General features: G+C 39.4%; 1 protein-coding gene across 4 annotated transcripts; it reads right to left on the reverse strand.

Annotated features, from left to right (window-relative positions):
- Positions 1-378: 378 nt before the first annotated feature.
- Positions 379-12641, reverse strand: ttc1 (tetratricopeptide repeat domain 1). Of its 4 annotated transcripts, XR_008303853.1 has the most exons (9): positions 12535-12626; positions 10120-10603; positions 8935-8995; positions 8667-8779; positions 8351-8387; positions 7021-7169; positions 5822-6069; positions 4822-4876; positions 962-1030 (listed from the first exon to the last, which is right to left on the reverse strand). XR_008303853.1 is itself a non-coding variant. In XM_026938836.3 (8 exons), the coding sequence occupies exons 2-8, from the start codon at positions 10588-10590 to the stop codon at positions 894-896; spliced, it is 1023 nt and encodes a 340-aa protein (XP_026794637.1). In that variant the 5' UTR covers positions 10591-10607; positions 12535-12641; the 3' UTR covers positions 379-893. The 4 variants fall into 4 exon arrangements, 2 of the variants coding, with proteins under 2 accessions (XP_026794637.1, XP_026794636.1); XM_026938836.3 differs by lacking the exon at positions 5822-6069 and having other exon boundaries at positions 379-1030; positions 10120-10607; positions 12535-12641; XM_026938835.3 differs by lacking the exon at positions 5822-6069 and having other exon boundaries at positions 379-1030.
- Positions 12642-15787: the final 3146 nt, after the last annotated feature.

Raw genomic sequence — 15787 nt, forward strand, 5'->3', positions numbered from 1 at the left:
AAAAATTAAAGGGAAAACAAACAGTGTAAGGTGTCGGGCTTCACAAACCACCAGAACAGCTTCAGTGCTCCTTGGTACAGATTCTACACATCTCTACAAAGATGAACACCATTCTTCCAAAAGATATTCCCTCAGTTGTTTTGAAGATGGTAGTGGAGAGCTCAGTCTAACACATCACTCCAAAATCCCCCGTAGGTGTTCAGTTGGGTTGTGATCTTGTGACTGAGACGGTCATATGATATATCATCTGATCTGATTTATCATCTGATCTTTCTCATCATCAAACCATTTCATAAGCCCTCGTGGCCTGTGGATGGAGGCGGGGTCATCCTGGAAGAGGCCACTCCCATCAGGAAAGAAATCATAGGATTAAAGTGATAAGTCAGAAGAACCTTTTATTGATTTGCAGTGACCTGTCCTTCTAAGGGGACAAGTGGACTTACAACATGCCAAGAAAATGTTAAACAGAGCCTCTGATTATTCCTTTGTCACCCATCTCTTTTTCCAATTGAAAACCAATAGGGGATGCAAACTTGGATTGTTTGTATTGAGATACCTCGTGTTACATTAGATAAAATAAATTAGTACTGTAGTATTTTTCATGCAATGTCCTACTTAAGCGAGTCTAACTTTAATGGTTATGAGATTTATAGTCTGTGATTTCTTTATTATAGTCTGTCAAAAGGAAAATCAATTTGGAAGGAACTCAGAGCTTTGTAAATGTAGTAACAACCCCAATAGAGACAACCAGTGACCAAGCAGTGATCGTCCAGATTCATTTTTACTGATCATTTAAGCAGTATTATGTTACAATACACTGACGAACATGTTGATGGCGCGCTGCTGCGTTACTCTGGTAGCTGCTGCTGTGCTGTAGAGGGGTGTCCATGCTGCTATCTGTTGTTGCTGTTGGGATTCTGAACAAAGTTAACAGAGTAGGATCCTGTGTCGTCATCCTGTTTGACCTGGAAGTTGGCAGTGGAGAGGCCGAAAGGACGCAAAATCATGTTGCCCAAATCCTTAAGTTTACCTTTGTGGGGAAAAAAGAAAAAGAAAAGAAATGGTCAATAAAACAGTATATCACATTTGTCTGTGTCTGTTTATATCTGTGAAGCGGTGACTGCAGTCTGATCAATAAGGAATATTTAAACAGGCACACGCCCTTGTCTGCTTGCTCACTCACATTACTAACAAGGAAAGAGAACAGACAGAGGAAAAAAAAAAAAAGAATTTTACCACAAAAACCCTAGTTTATGTTGGTGGATGTGATCACCAAGACATGCGAATTCACAGGTCACAGTTCACCTAGTTGATGTTGTTGTAAAACGAATGTAAGCGCTACCAGAGGCAAATGGCATGTCCTTTCCCCTTCAGTCACACTATACTCACAGAGCACGTTATTTGAACACTATAGTAATACTGGGTAGGGCCTCTGTTTGCTCTCAAAACAGCCTCAATTCTGTTTGGGATGGATTCCACAAGATGTTGGAAACATTCCTTTGAGTTTCTGGTCCATGTTGACATGACTGCATCATGTAATTCCTGCAGATTCTTCACGTGCACTTTCATGCTGATAATATCCCATTCTACCACATCCCAAAGGTGTTCTACTGGATTCAGATCTGGTGACTGGGAAGGCCACTGAAGAACACTGAACTCATTGTCATGTTCATGAAACCAGCTTGCGATGACATTTGCTTTGTCATATGGGGCATTATCATGCTGGAAGTAGCCATTAGAAGATGTGTAAATTGTGGCCGTGGAAGGAAGGATGCAAATGGTCCTCAACAATACTCAAAAAGGCTGTGGAATTCAAGCGATGATTGATTGGTATTAACAGGCCCTAAGTGTGCCAGGAAAACATTCCCCACACCATTACACCACCTCCACCAGCCTGGACTGTTGACACAAAGGCGGTTGTGTCCATGGATTCATGCTGCTGGCGACAAATTATGCCCCTACCATCTGTGTGGCACAGCAGAAATCGAGATTCATCAGACCAGGCTACGTTTTTCCACTCTTCAGCTGTTGGGTTTTGGAGAGCCTGTTCCCACTGCAGCCTCAACTTTCTGTTGACAGAAGTGGAACCCTACGTGGTCCTCTGCCGTTGTAGCCCATCCGCCTCAAGGTTTGATGTGTTGTGCATTCTGAGATGCTTTTCTGCTCACCGCAACTGTGGTTATCTGTAGCCCTTCTGTCAGCTCAAACCAGTCTGGCCATTTTCCATTGACCTCTTTAACCAACAAGGCTGCTCACTGGATGTTTTTTCTTTATTGCACCATTCTGAGTAAACTCTAGAGACTGTTGTGCATGAAAATCCTTGGAGATCAGCAGTTACAGAAATTCGCAAACCAGCCCGTCTGGCACCAACAATCATGCCACAGTCAAAATCATTGAGATCACATTTTTCCCCATTCTGATGGTTGATGTGAACATTACCTGAAGCTGCTGGCCTGCATCTGCATGATTTCATTGCACTGCTGCCACAAGATTGTCGTCAATTCCATCATGCTCGTCAGCTCATAGATCGCTTAACCGTGTTGTATAACTGCATTGAATTCTGAAACGTTGTGTCCACAGTTTGCCGTCTCCACTATTTCTATGTTGGACTTCTCATTAATATGATGTTTAATGGCATTAGAAAATGGTGAGTGAGAAAAGAAGCTTTTGATCTTTTGTTTTTCACATTAAAATTTTTCTCCTATTAAATGGCATTGTAATGGTGCTAGCAACGTCCTCCTGTGATGTAAGCATGACACACAACATCTAAGTTGTCACAGGAATAATAAAAATACAGCACCAGCCACCAAATTAGAACGGGAATCAATAAGCAGATCGAAAAAAATATATAAAAACATATTTCATATTTAGACTTTTCCTAACTGTCAGTTCTACACACCATTAGTTTTAAACTACCCACTCTCAGCGTATGGTTTAAGACACCCTGACTTGCGTTCAGCTGGTACAAATGGCTGCAGATTGTAATCTGGCATCAGTGTTCATTAGAAAAAGCCCAAAGGCAAATGTCAAATATTATGGCTTTTTAAAGCACAGTTGCTTTAGACAGCAACTGAATTGTTCTAACAGTAGCAGAACCTGGCTGTGAAGCTCAGCACAGCTGACAGGAGCTTGGCTTTTGTTCCATCCTCACTCTATTTTTATGAAGCGCTAACTTTAAAAATATCCTGAACTTGCTCACATTTTTAAAAACCCGCCTGAACTATTATTTCCAGTTCAATGCTGTGTAAAGGTGCATTTTTCTCTCAACCTCCAGCACATATTTTACATTTTATGTTACGTGAAGTGGCAGCAAAGTGGGCGGAATGCAGACATTTTTAAAAAGTCAAAGTTGTCATTCTTTTCAAAGTTGAGAAAAGAATGACTTATCAGAAAAGAACAGTGATACAAGCCTGACTAATCAGATCACAGATTGAGGGGCAAGGGAGAAAAACAAAAATGGAGGACAAGAGTGTTGATGAAAAATTAGCTCTGTTATTGAGTGAATGATGAGATAACTTGGGTAATCCGAAAGCTCCAACCCCAACACCCTAAATTTTGTCTCCCTAATTTGGTCACCTGCCAATTCGCACCCACCAGCCATCTCTCCCTGATCATACAAAAGCTACCAACTGGCAAGAGCAAAGGCTAACGAGCTTCCTCAGAGACATGTGAAACCAGCCAACTGCATTTGAACTTTTTTTGAACCTTTACTCATGCTGCGTAACACACTCAGAGGAAAGCGCTATTTGCCCTGTACTGGATACATGACCTCACAGACACTCACAATTGTCTAGTGTTGATGTGACTGACATTGGAGAGAGAGTACGCAATTTTGCTCCCTTGGTTCCCGGCCATGTGATATAATCGAGATTCAAACTCGGAATCTCTCAACAATAACTCGGACTCTCTCAACAATATGGCGAATGATTTTCCTGTTGTCCCACTGAGAAGCCCCCTCAACTTTGGCATTTTTCAGACAGACACTTGTACGAGATGTGGCTCCTCTTCTCATGATTTTCGGCCTCCAAATCTACCGTGAAGGCAAACAAGTCCCTCATCGCCAGAGTTAAACCACACTTTATTTCATCTTTAGTACTAATAATTAATCTAATCTAGATAGCAAGCTAGGCTTGTTAATTAGCTGACACAAACTAGGACTGCTATGGTTACAGTGTGCCTGTCACGCAAGTTTGTTTTTCATGTTTGCACAAAAAAGCACTCACGCAGTGTGAAAGCACCCTAAATCATCTGATATATTGTATTCACGTGTTAGACATGCATCAAAAATGTAATCAGTTTAAACTGTACATGTAACCTTCAGCATGTAATCATAAGGATAAATAAAAAATATACTGTATATATTATGTGTATATTTCAACTGAGAACATTAACAAAAGAGAATCATATGTGACCTGCAGTGTATTCATGATAGTCTTCTCAAAAAGAATGATCTCAAAATGATTAAAGATTCTCAAGCTGAAACTGTGACCTGCTTCAGTAATCCCCCTTTTTTTGAATAAAAATGTTCTGTACTGCAGTCTACTCAGAGTGCTTTGTTCTGGGAACAGCGAGCACATTTGGTCCCTCTGCTCTCATTCTGTTAGCCTTTAGCCTACTCATGAGCTCACAGATTAGATTAGATGAACAGAGCCGAAGGAAAATAACAAATCAAACAACAAACCAAGCCCCCCCACCCACACACACCCCCACACCCACACCCAACAACAGACAAAAACACATAGAAATTACACTAGACTTCTCTATTGTGAAGACATTCAATATCAAAATGCATCAAAATACAATTTAAAAAAAAAATCTTACCCAGCATCTCTTCTTTCAGTTTTTCATTTCGTTCCTCGATCTGTCGTGGTAATCTCTGCAGGAAAAAATAGGTCAAATTACATGACCCAGTAAACAGGGTGTAAATGTAATGCAGGATTAAATATGATATATAATAATAGCTATATTCCTAATCTAATTTCTGTCACATCTTTCTCTCTTAACATATGAAGAAACTGGATGGGCAATGCAAGATACACAAGATACAATGTTAAACAGTGTGCCAAACAAATTCCAAGTTATAAATGGAAATTCAGTATCTTGTTTATATGTCAGCAATGAGATTTAAAAGTTTAGATTTTGTCCTGAGTGCTGTGCATGACACAGGAAAGGGTGTGTGTGTCGTGCAAACTTTATTGCAGCTGTATTTACCATATGTTCTTGTGGTTTAAAAGCTGCAGTTTGTAACTGGCATACTGAAAAATTAAAGCAGTATTATTAAGTCAGTAGAAAATATTCTTAAGGAAATGGTGATCTTGTGCTGCTGTGTATCACCCTGGAAATCCTGAAATATTAATTCAACTTCAGAGTTGTTGGGTCAGATTTGGCTCAAGTTTTATTTAGGCTCATGTAAGGATAGGAGGAAAATTATTTTATATTTCAAACTCTTAAAATATTTAGTAGTCAGACACATTAGAATATTAATTATTAATTTAAACCTAAAAATGTGGATTTTCCAAATAATTACACATTATGAAAATTCAATAATTGCATAATAATAATAATAATAATAATAATAATAATAATAATAATAATAATAATAATAATAATAATTCATTTTAAAAGTAGAGATTGATCAGACCGGATCATTCTGGATTGATACAACAACCTTAGACACTAATTAAATACTACTTGAAAGTGTACTGATTTGATGTTTCAAAGCTTATTTAGCTTCTTTTGTGGTCACCAGAAAATCTTTTTTGAATAATGTATTTTAATTTCAATAATCAATATCTACTCATACTGAGTATTGGACTGATACCATCCATCCTCTCCTTTCCTCCATCAATGTTTCTGCACGGATCTCAACATGTCCGTCGGACATCTCGTCATGGATGGCAGCTCATCAGCTGAAACTAAATCCCAGATGCATCCTCATGTCAAGACATTGTGATCTCCCTGGACAATTCTCGGATCACACCATCTGGCAATGCAACCTTGGGGTAGTTTTGAACAACCAACTGTCCTTCTTCCCTCACACTGCCAACCTACAGAGCCCATAAAGGGACCCTTACAAAAAAAAAATAAATAAAAAAATACATACATACTAAAAAAAAATCTTGCGGAAATCTCATGCGAATATGAAAATTAAGTGGTGTAAGTGGTGAGCATGCAATAATTACGGAATGAAACATTACACCATGTCTGCTAGTTTTCTCATTATCATTTATGCACAAATTTATCATTTATGCACAATTTTTTCTGAAAGAAAAGGACATGGTGAAATGCACACCACTGACTCTCTGCCCCTGTGCACTATCTGACCCTTGCAACTGATCCAGAATGCAGCGACTTATTTTCAGTCTTCCCACACCAGCCCATTTCTGCGTTCCCTCCACTGGCTTCCTGTAGCTGCCTACATCAGATTCAATTCCCTGATGCTCGCCTACAAAGCCAAAAACGGACCAGCGAGTGCCTACCTGAAGGCACTTTTCACACCTCGCTCTGCACCACATTCCCTTCAAGCCTCTAGTACAGCTCAACTGAACCCACCATCCGTAAAGGTATTTGTCCTGGCACCCAGATAAAAGTATGACAAGTCGCTCTTTAATAAATGGAAAATGGAAACTGTTGGAAATTTGCTGTGGTATTAGAGGAAAAAAATATTTTGGGATATGCTGTTATAGGAAAATAATCAACTTCAGGGTGGCAACAGTAACTCTGCTATACAGCAAGCCACATCACACCACACAGTCATTGATTATTATTATGACTGATTATTAAAGTAATAGATTGCTGCGATTTGTTAGTGATTATCTAATGAGAACGGCTGTATATGCAGTTCACTCTAGAACTGGACATGCTAAAATTTAAAATCCTTCGTTACAATCGAAAATCAATTATTTGCTGATCATTTTGTGATCATTTAACTGCCTGGGTCATTTTCTAAATACATGAACAGTTCCAGCTTTATTGTAAGATTGAATCCTGCAGTATAAAGATTAGGTGAAAGAAACTTACACAGCAGGCTTCTCTTGCTGCCGGGATGCCTGGGTCTTTCTCCAGCACAGTCTTGTAGTCCTCCAGAGCTTCATCAAGTTTCTCTGTTTGCTCATACAGCTCTGCTCTTCGCAGAATGGCACGCACATAGTTTGGATTCAGCTCTATAGCTGGAGAAGAGAGATATGGAAGAAGAGTTGGGAACACTACAGAGTTTCAGAAGTGCTGTGTAATTGCCTTTCGTGCCAGCAGCTTCAAGTTTCCTGAGCCATGACATTTTTCCTCTTCTTCTCTATGACAGTGCTAACTCAGCAATCTGGAGAACATCTGAGATTTTTTCTAGCTAGAGCCTTCTCCTGACATGTCAGAACAATCTTCCACATTAGATACACTTTTGTATTAATTTGGCAGATATTCAATAACTTAATTGACTGTTTCTCACCTCATTTTACAGAATTAGATTTTAATGCACCTCTTAGTGAAATTAAAAAGCCTAAAAGCACACAGTCACCTTATTCATCATTAGTATGTTGCTGCAATATATAAGGGGTCTTTCAATTTATTCTTTTTTTGGTGAGCCACCAGCATTAGCTTCAGGAAGAGTCTGATTCTTTTGTACACTTTTCTGGAAACAAGTTACCGAATCTTGAACGTTGCAATCCGAGTGGCTCTTCACACTTGTTTGCAGAAACAAACTTTTGAATGCTGTAGCACAATGAGCTCTTTGAGGGAAAATAGAATCACTGGATTGTCACTGAAAAGTCCTACATTACCAGACGAAACAAGCAGCAGACTCTCTATTAGCAAATCACTAATCAAACAATCTCCGATATTTATATAGAATCTGTACTTTATATATTCTATATAATGTGTATATAGAATCTGTACTCTTTAATACAGGAACTGAGATTGCAATTGAAGAAATTTCTACAATATACAATATGTATCACAATATACATGTATGCTAACAAACTGCCAGCCTAATAGTCGTGTTGCATTTGAAAAAACTGTAAAACACCGTTTCCAGTGATGTTATGTAATGGCTACCAAAATAAATTATTGCAATGTGCTTTGGGTAAGATTAGATCTCTAACAGTTAAGTAGATGGATTCAACATTTGAATCAACAAAACCAAAAAAACAGTTCTGACATCTGTTAAAATTTTAACATCTAATCAGCTGCTTTGAATTTGTACAGTTTGTAACTGTTACTAATTACTAATAAATATCTCAGAAAAGTGTACAATTTACCACAATATAATTTATATATATTATACTGTATATCTTATAGCGTTGTATTGCCCAGCCCTACTCAAAACACATTTTGAGAGAGAGAGGAAAAAAGGTTATACCTTTAGTGCAGTCACTGATGGCGTCTGTTTTCTCTTCCTAATGGAGAAACCACAAATTGACAATAAAGAGATCATGTAAATATTTAATTTCATAAATTAAATTAAACTCTTAATTCACTCTAATCACAGTTCTCCTTTTTTATCAGACTTCAAAATATTATCACAAGCCCATTTATAATTTCATTCCAGGCTAGAAGTGTTCATTCGAGAGTAATACTGACTTAAGAGTAAATAAGATTTCACTGGCTTTCATCAGCTTCACACATTCACAAGTTTAATATGTAAGAAAAAGCTGGTAGGATGTGTAAAAGTGTACCAGGTGCATGCGTGCTGCTGCTCGGTTCGAGAAGAGGATGGACCTCTCCTTGCTGTAGCACACAGGACAGACTGCCAGTGCATCAGTGTACGATTTCTGAGCCTCTACATACTCTGTGAATATCAGCAAATACAGAGCGTTTGGTTAATTGAATCCTTACTATTGGATTGTTCAGAAATTGTTATGTTTTAAGTGCACCTAGAAGAAAAATGACTTGTGTTGCTGCATGTGGTGAGAAATTTAGAACCGAATTATTCTCTATTCTCACCCTGGTTCTTGAACTGTGCGTTGCCCTTTTCTTTCAGTGCCATACTCTCTACTTTTCTGCTCTATAAAAGGAACAGCAAACAAGAAAAAAAATTATGGGTGACATTTACAATAATTAGTGCATTCACACATTACAAAATAATAACATTCAGATGTTGGCAATAATCTGGCAAAGACTCTTGGAGCATGCTGTGAGAAAAATTTGAATCTGAATTTCACTGAATTCCAGCCAGAGGAGAATGACCACACTTGTTCGAGCTGAAAGGAAGGCTATGGTAACTCAAATAATCAGTCTATCCAACCATGGTGAGCAGAAAAGCATCTCAGAACGCACAAAATATCGAACCTTGTGGTGCTACAACTGCAGATCTTAGTCCACACTGTGTGCCACTCCTGTCAGTCAAGAACAGGAATGTGGGGTTACAGTGGGCATAGGCTCACCAAAACTGGTCATCTGAAGATTGGAAAGGCGTCGCCTGGTCGTTTTCCAATTTGCCCAGTTTCTGTGCTTTCTGAGTTGCTTTTCTGCTCACCATGGTTCAACAGTTCTGACCTCTCTCATCAGCAACGTGTTTCTGCCCACAGAACTGCCGCTCACTGGATGTTTTTTGCACCACTCTGTGTAAACTCTAGACATTGTGCTTGAAAAACCCAGGAGATCAGCAGTTTCTTAAATACTCAATTCAGTCCATCTGGCACCAACAACTATACCATGGTCAAAGTCACTGAGCTAATTTTTATTTTATTAACTTTTAATATTTTAAAAGTTACACATTTCTTGTCAGGTCATTGAAAGAACAATAGCCTCAAGGTTACTGGCAGCTGGTCTCACATCGCATTACAGGCAAACTTAAAGGTTTTTAATTTCTTTATAAAATCACACTTATTGTTCAAGCTGCCTCTGTTTTGATTTAAATATGGACACAAGCTGTTTTCTTCTACCTTATAGTACTCCATGTCTAATATCGTTTCCTTTTCTACTCCTGTGCTTGTGCATCCATGAGCACTGAATAACCTCATTTTTGGCTAAATTCCAGATGTCCAGATGGGATTATTAAAACCCAACAGCAGCTTCGAGCCAGTTTAAGATATCATTCTGTGGCATTCTGTTTATAAGGCCACTGCAATAATGAATAGTTTATTAATTTCAATATAAATGCATTCAAAGTAAAGTAAAAATGCTCACCTCTTTCTCTTCCTCTGTCAGGTTTTTCTCTGCTTCTCGTAAATACTCGTCATCATACTCACTAAGCTTTGTTGCCTCTTCCTTGAATTCTGAGTCCGTGTCTGTCCTCCTTTCATCTCCCTCTCCAATCCTTTCATACGCTCCTTCTGCCAGCACTGTATCTTTCTCCAGTGGCTCATGTCCCCTTGTAGCAGCATTTCCTTCAAATGGATTAGAAGCCTGTGCAGATTCTTCACCTGTGTCAGGATTTCTAATGGAATCTGTCTGTAATTCATTCACTGTTCCTTCACTGTGTGTCATCTCTGTTTGATTTATGGCAAGTGACGTTCTCTCTGCAGGAAAGGTCTCCTCGCAGTCATAAAAACAGTCCTCTTCCTGATTTCTAGTGCTCTGGCCATCTGGATGTCCTCCTGTGTCCGAGACCTTCAAAGAATCGGCCATGGCAGCCAATGCCTCAGTCTCACCCTCCATCGATAGCTCAATTCTGCCTGGACAATTTTTAAAAGAATACACTGTCAGTCAGCATAGATATCAAAACTATTAGTATTGTCAATCACTTGTGGAAAGTCAATTTAATATTATTAATATGAAAAATATTCTGCAGATCATGAGGTTGGATACATTTTGACCACGTCACCTTTAATGCATCTCAGTTTCAAATTTTATATTGCTCTTTAGCAAACAATGAAATTTCATTTCAGTTTAAATTCAGTCTGAGATGCTATGATACAAATTCAAAATAATAACTTTCAAGTTCATATTTTGCAATTCAGATTCCCAGTGGAACAATTCTAACTCCACACAGATGTTATACACATGTAACTGCATCCGTTTCTCCATGCAACACCCAACAAACAAAAACTCTTCCCAATACATGATATCAAACCCTGTGTGGTCCATAACTACGCAAGTGGCACCTTCAGAAATCCTGACTTTTGATGCCTAAAACAAAATAACTGCATCTTTTTTGCATAAACAGTCAGAAACAAGGACAAATTGTGCACAGCAAATAGCAAAAAAAAAAAGTCTCAGTAAGTAACTGAAGTGCAACTACTCTGTGTGTGTGTGTGTTTGTGTAACTTTAAATTCTATTAACTTGAAATGGAAGTATCTAGGAGCAACAGTAGTTCAGCCATGAATCGGTAGACCATGCAAAATCAAAGAGCAGGGTTGCCGAGCCTGAAGCATGTAGCGCGTCAAAATCGCCTATTCTCTGTTGTATTACTCACTACAGAGCTCCACACTGCCTCTGAATGCAACATCAGCACAAGAACAGTGCATCAGGAGCTTCATCGAATGGGTTTCCATGGCTGAGCTGCTGCACACAAGCCTGAGACCCTTATATGCAATGCCAAGCTTAGGCAGGAGTCGTGTAAAGCCCTGCCACTGGACTCTGGAATCTCTGGAGTGATCCATCCTGCGTGAACAGATCGTGTGAAAGGTAATGTTAATGAAACAGCATACAAAGATATTTAAGACAATTGTATGCTTCCGGCTTTGTGGCAACAGTGTGGCAAAGGCTCTTTCGTTGTTCTAGCATGACTGTGCCACTGTGACCAAAGCGAGGTCCATAAAGACATGGTTTGGTGAGTTTGGTCTGGAGGAACTCGAGTGGCCTGCACAGAGCCCTGACCTCAGCCCAACTGAACACCTTTGGGATGAACTGGAACATCTATTGCAAGCCAGGTCTTCTCAACCACCATCAGTGCCTGACCTCACTAACGCTTGTTTTTGCCTGATTGGGCACAGACACACTCCAGAATCTCACACACAGCCTGGAGGCTCTTATAGCTGCAAATGGAGTCCATATTAATGCCCATGGTTTTGGAATGGGATGTCAACAAGTATGAGATGGTCAGGTGTCTACATACTCTGGGCCTTATAGTGTATATACAAAATAAAATGACCAATAAGTGCAGAATACATATAAGTGTTGGTGTGTCATCCTTGAGACAGCAGGAAATCTGGACATGAACGCTTAATATTAATAATGCATCTCAACCACATTAATCCATGCTCTTGTACCTATAATAATCCACAAACCAGGCATTTTATACTTAAACTACAGACTGTGACTAATCTGACAGCTAAGCAGAGCTTACAGATATACTTACATAAAAACAAGCATTATATTTAAGGCCAAATGCAACTACATAAACATATAATGCTAAGTATAAACTAAATTTGAAGTAAATGAGTTAAAAAAAACACTAAAATTTAGCTAAAAGTTACATGTCACAGACACATAGCCACCTTGTTAGCTTGTTAGCTTAGCGCTGTGTTTCTGCTAGCGTTAGCTGGCATGTTTCACTCTTTACTGCTAAAAGACGACTCTTAAAAGTATGCGCAATTAACAGTAATATCTGAAAATGCTTGAACATATATATACAAAGCAAACAAAATGTTATTACATACCTAACAGAAACTCCGCACGGCTCCCAGCTCCCTTCTAGAAACAACACGAAGCTTCTTCGGGTGTTCTGACGCGTCATTGGCAAAAGGATTATGGGATATGTAGTCCGAATATAGTAGTATAGGTGTAATTGAAAGATACCATTTTTGAAGAGGCAGGATGTTTTTAAATGGTCATTATACGTACATATACACTTGTGTACGCTAATACAAAATGTTTTCTTCAAATATCACAGTAACCCAAGCTCAGGACAGGCCCAGGGACCCTGGAGCTCTGAAGCAGCAAAATTACAAAATATGTAAACATAGATATAAAAATATAACTGTAGCAGGAATGATTGTGAAAGTGACCATGCAGAATGTCCTGGCATTGTCAGTGAAGTGTTAGCGGGGCTTATTTGTGTTATATGAGAAACAGTTGAAAAGTTTTATGGCATTGGGGTTAGAAGCTGTCCCTGAGTCTCGAGGTGTGTGTGCTGATGAGTCTTTTACCTGAGGGCAGAAAGGAGAAACGTGAATGTGCAGGATGGCTAGAGTCTTTCATGATGCGCCTTGCCTTGGCACACTCTGCAGAGTTTTCTTATCCTGTGCTGAGGATGTGATGCCACTGGTGAGGACGGATTGTACAGCACACTGGTAGAAATTGGACAACTGGCTTTCCTCAGACATCTCAGAAAGTATAGGCGCTGGTGGACCTTTTTAATGGCAGCTGTTATGTGCTCCGTCCACTTGAGAGTAGAGCTAAGGGTGACCCCAAGAAATTTAAAGGTGTGAACCCTCTCCATAGTGCCTCCTTTTTTCCTGGAGTCAGCGACTACAGGCATGGAGCTGATTGCTGACTGCAGGAAATCTCACCTCCTCCCAGTAGGCTGCCTCATTGTTGTTTGTAATCAGTTCCTCAACGGTGGTGTCATCAGCAAACTTTATGATGCTGTCTGAGCTGTATCTAGCCAAACAGTTGTGTGTGAACAGGGAGTACAACAAGGTGCTCAGCACACTGCCCTGTGGGGTGCCAACGTTGAGAGACAGAGAGGAGGGAGTCAGAGAGGAGGAGGTGTTCATGCCTATCCGCACGTACATCCAGTTGCAGAGGATGGGACTGAGTCCTAAATCCAGTAGCATGTGTATCAGTTTGGTTGGAATGATTGTGTAAACACTGAGCTGTGCGATGCTGTGGGCGCTAGTAGTGGGGGGTCTTTGTTAGCAAGTTCAAAGTGGGCATAAAAAGCATTCAGTTCGTTAGGGAGTAACGCACTAGCAGCTGTTAAAATGGGTGATTGGGGTTTGTAGTCTGTGAGTGTATGGATTCCCTGCCACATCAAAAGTGCATCTTTTGTACTGTCAAACTGCAGTTCCAGTTAAACGCCCCTTAACGGCCTCCTCCACCTAGTGGCCCTGGGTAGTCAGTTGCACTATTTCCCTTACGGTGTTACGATGCCCTTGAGTAAGTTGAATGAAAGGCTACAGTTACATTTTCAAAAGTGCATTTGTAGTCTTCTACCATCCTCAGACTAGTTAAATAGGTCAGGGTCTAAGAATAACACTGAGGTAAAACCCTATTAGAGGGCTAAACAGCAGCAGGTCAGCAGTGCTGGGACTTAAAATCTCTTCTGCTTAACCATATGGAGAAGGACTGCCAGGGGGGCACTAGAATTTGAACCAGAGACCTCTTGATCTGCAGTCAAATGCTCGACCACTGAGATATACACCCATCCTTATGGCTATAGTCCATCTGTTAAATGTGTCGATCCACGGTCACCTCTTCCCTCGGTGAAAAGGGACCACCATAAGGCTACTACTGACGAGATATTATTTGGGTGGTGGACCTCAGCACAGAATGTTGTTATTTTTGTTGTTCCTTCCTACCTCACTGACACTGAGCTATTTTTAAAATCCCAACAAAGCTGGTCTACTTGATAGACTCATATCAGCGCCACAGATACTACTAATTCACCACCCAAATAATATCAGGACAGCGGTGGTCCCTTTTCATTGATAGATGGAGCGGAGGGTGATTACTGATAAAGGGTGACTGATAAACAACATATATGACAGATTCACACGATACTAAAATGGACAATGAGGTTAGATACAATCTAGAGGTGTACATAATGCTCAGGTTTTGCCTAAAAGATTAGCTGTATTTCCATTGTCTGTGAATTAGTTAGAAAGTAACCATAATGCTAGGAGGGTTTAATGCTAAAAAGGGCTGTGAATATGAATGACAATGCTGAAGTTGTTGAGAATAAAGGTTTCAGGGTATACTGTGGCAATAAACTTTTTTTTTTTTTTTTTTGTTAAGGACAAAAAAGCTTGATTAGCTTAGCTAGCATGATTTTATGTCAGAATACAAAACACACTGTAGTTATATATTGTATTGTAGCCATAAACTTATTGTTACCTCAGGAAAAAAGGGCTGATTAGCTTAGCTAGCATGATTTTACAAATGTCAAAATAAAAAAGCATTACATATTGTATTGTAGCCATAAACCTATTTTTAGCTCAGGAAAAAAGCCTGATTAGCATAGCTAGCATGGTTTTACAAATCCAAAACACAGAATACAAAACACATTGTAGTTATATATTGTATTATAGTGATAAACCTATTTTTACCTCAGGAAAAAAGGCTGATTAGCTTAGCTTTTCTTCACACATCACTGCACAGAAGGTGGTTCTGGAAAGAAGGTTCTAAAGCAATTTTACTAGGAAAGAAGATGAATCCTACCCTGTCAGGCAAATCAAACAAACAAACAAACAAAAAATCCTACATGAACTAGCTAGCTAGTCAACTTAATAGTCAACAGATCTTGCTATGGTGTTCACTGTTACCATTTCTGCAGGTTACTGTTAATAAATATCTGTGTGATACCACATACTGACATAAACACAATCTTTTGAAATTTCCCTGCTGACCAGCTGTCAAAACTCAGGCACAGCAGGTCAAACTGGTAGACCATTTTTGTCAGCTGGTAAGGTTTTTCTTTCCAGATTCCTTATTACTTTATAAACTGATCAAATGGTCAATAAAAGTTTAACTGACTGTTGTGTTATTTTCTTAAAAATAACTTGTCTATTTGCATTAGTAGCAGTATTTTTTTTTTAAGTATTTTCTACCAGCACTAACCAGCTGGCAAAGATGCCCTCCAAGCATGACCAGCTCAGCCTGTGTTTTGGCAGCTAGTAGCTGATCAGACTAAACTGGGGTTTTAAACTCTGAGGATGACATCTCCTGGCTCCTATCTTAAATTGAGCATTA

The sequence above is a fragment of the Pangasianodon hypophthalmus genome, chromosome 15, assembly GCF_027358585.1.
Source record: "Pangasianodon hypophthalmus isolate fPanHyp1 chromosome 15, fPanHyp1.pri, whole genome shotgun sequence".
Lineage (NCBI taxonomy): Eukaryota > Metazoa > Chordata > Actinopteri > Siluriformes > Pangasiidae > Pangasianodon > Pangasianodon hypophthalmus.

Bases quoted from the DNA above. Each gene is read 5' to 3' on its own strand.
- ttc1 (XM_026938835.3), bottom strand. From the start codon at position 12,611: ATGACGCGTCAGAACACCCGAAGAAGCTTCGTGTTGTTTCTAGAAGGG. The intron at 8,388-8,666 runs GTACACTTTTAC...TTTCTCCATTAG, and splicing joins CAGCAGCACGCATGCACCTG to GAAGAGAAAACAGACGCCAT. The intron at 7,170-8,350 runs GTATAACCTTTT...TCTCTTCTCCAG, and splicing joins CATCAGTGACTGCACTAAAG to CTATAGAGCTGAATCCAAAC.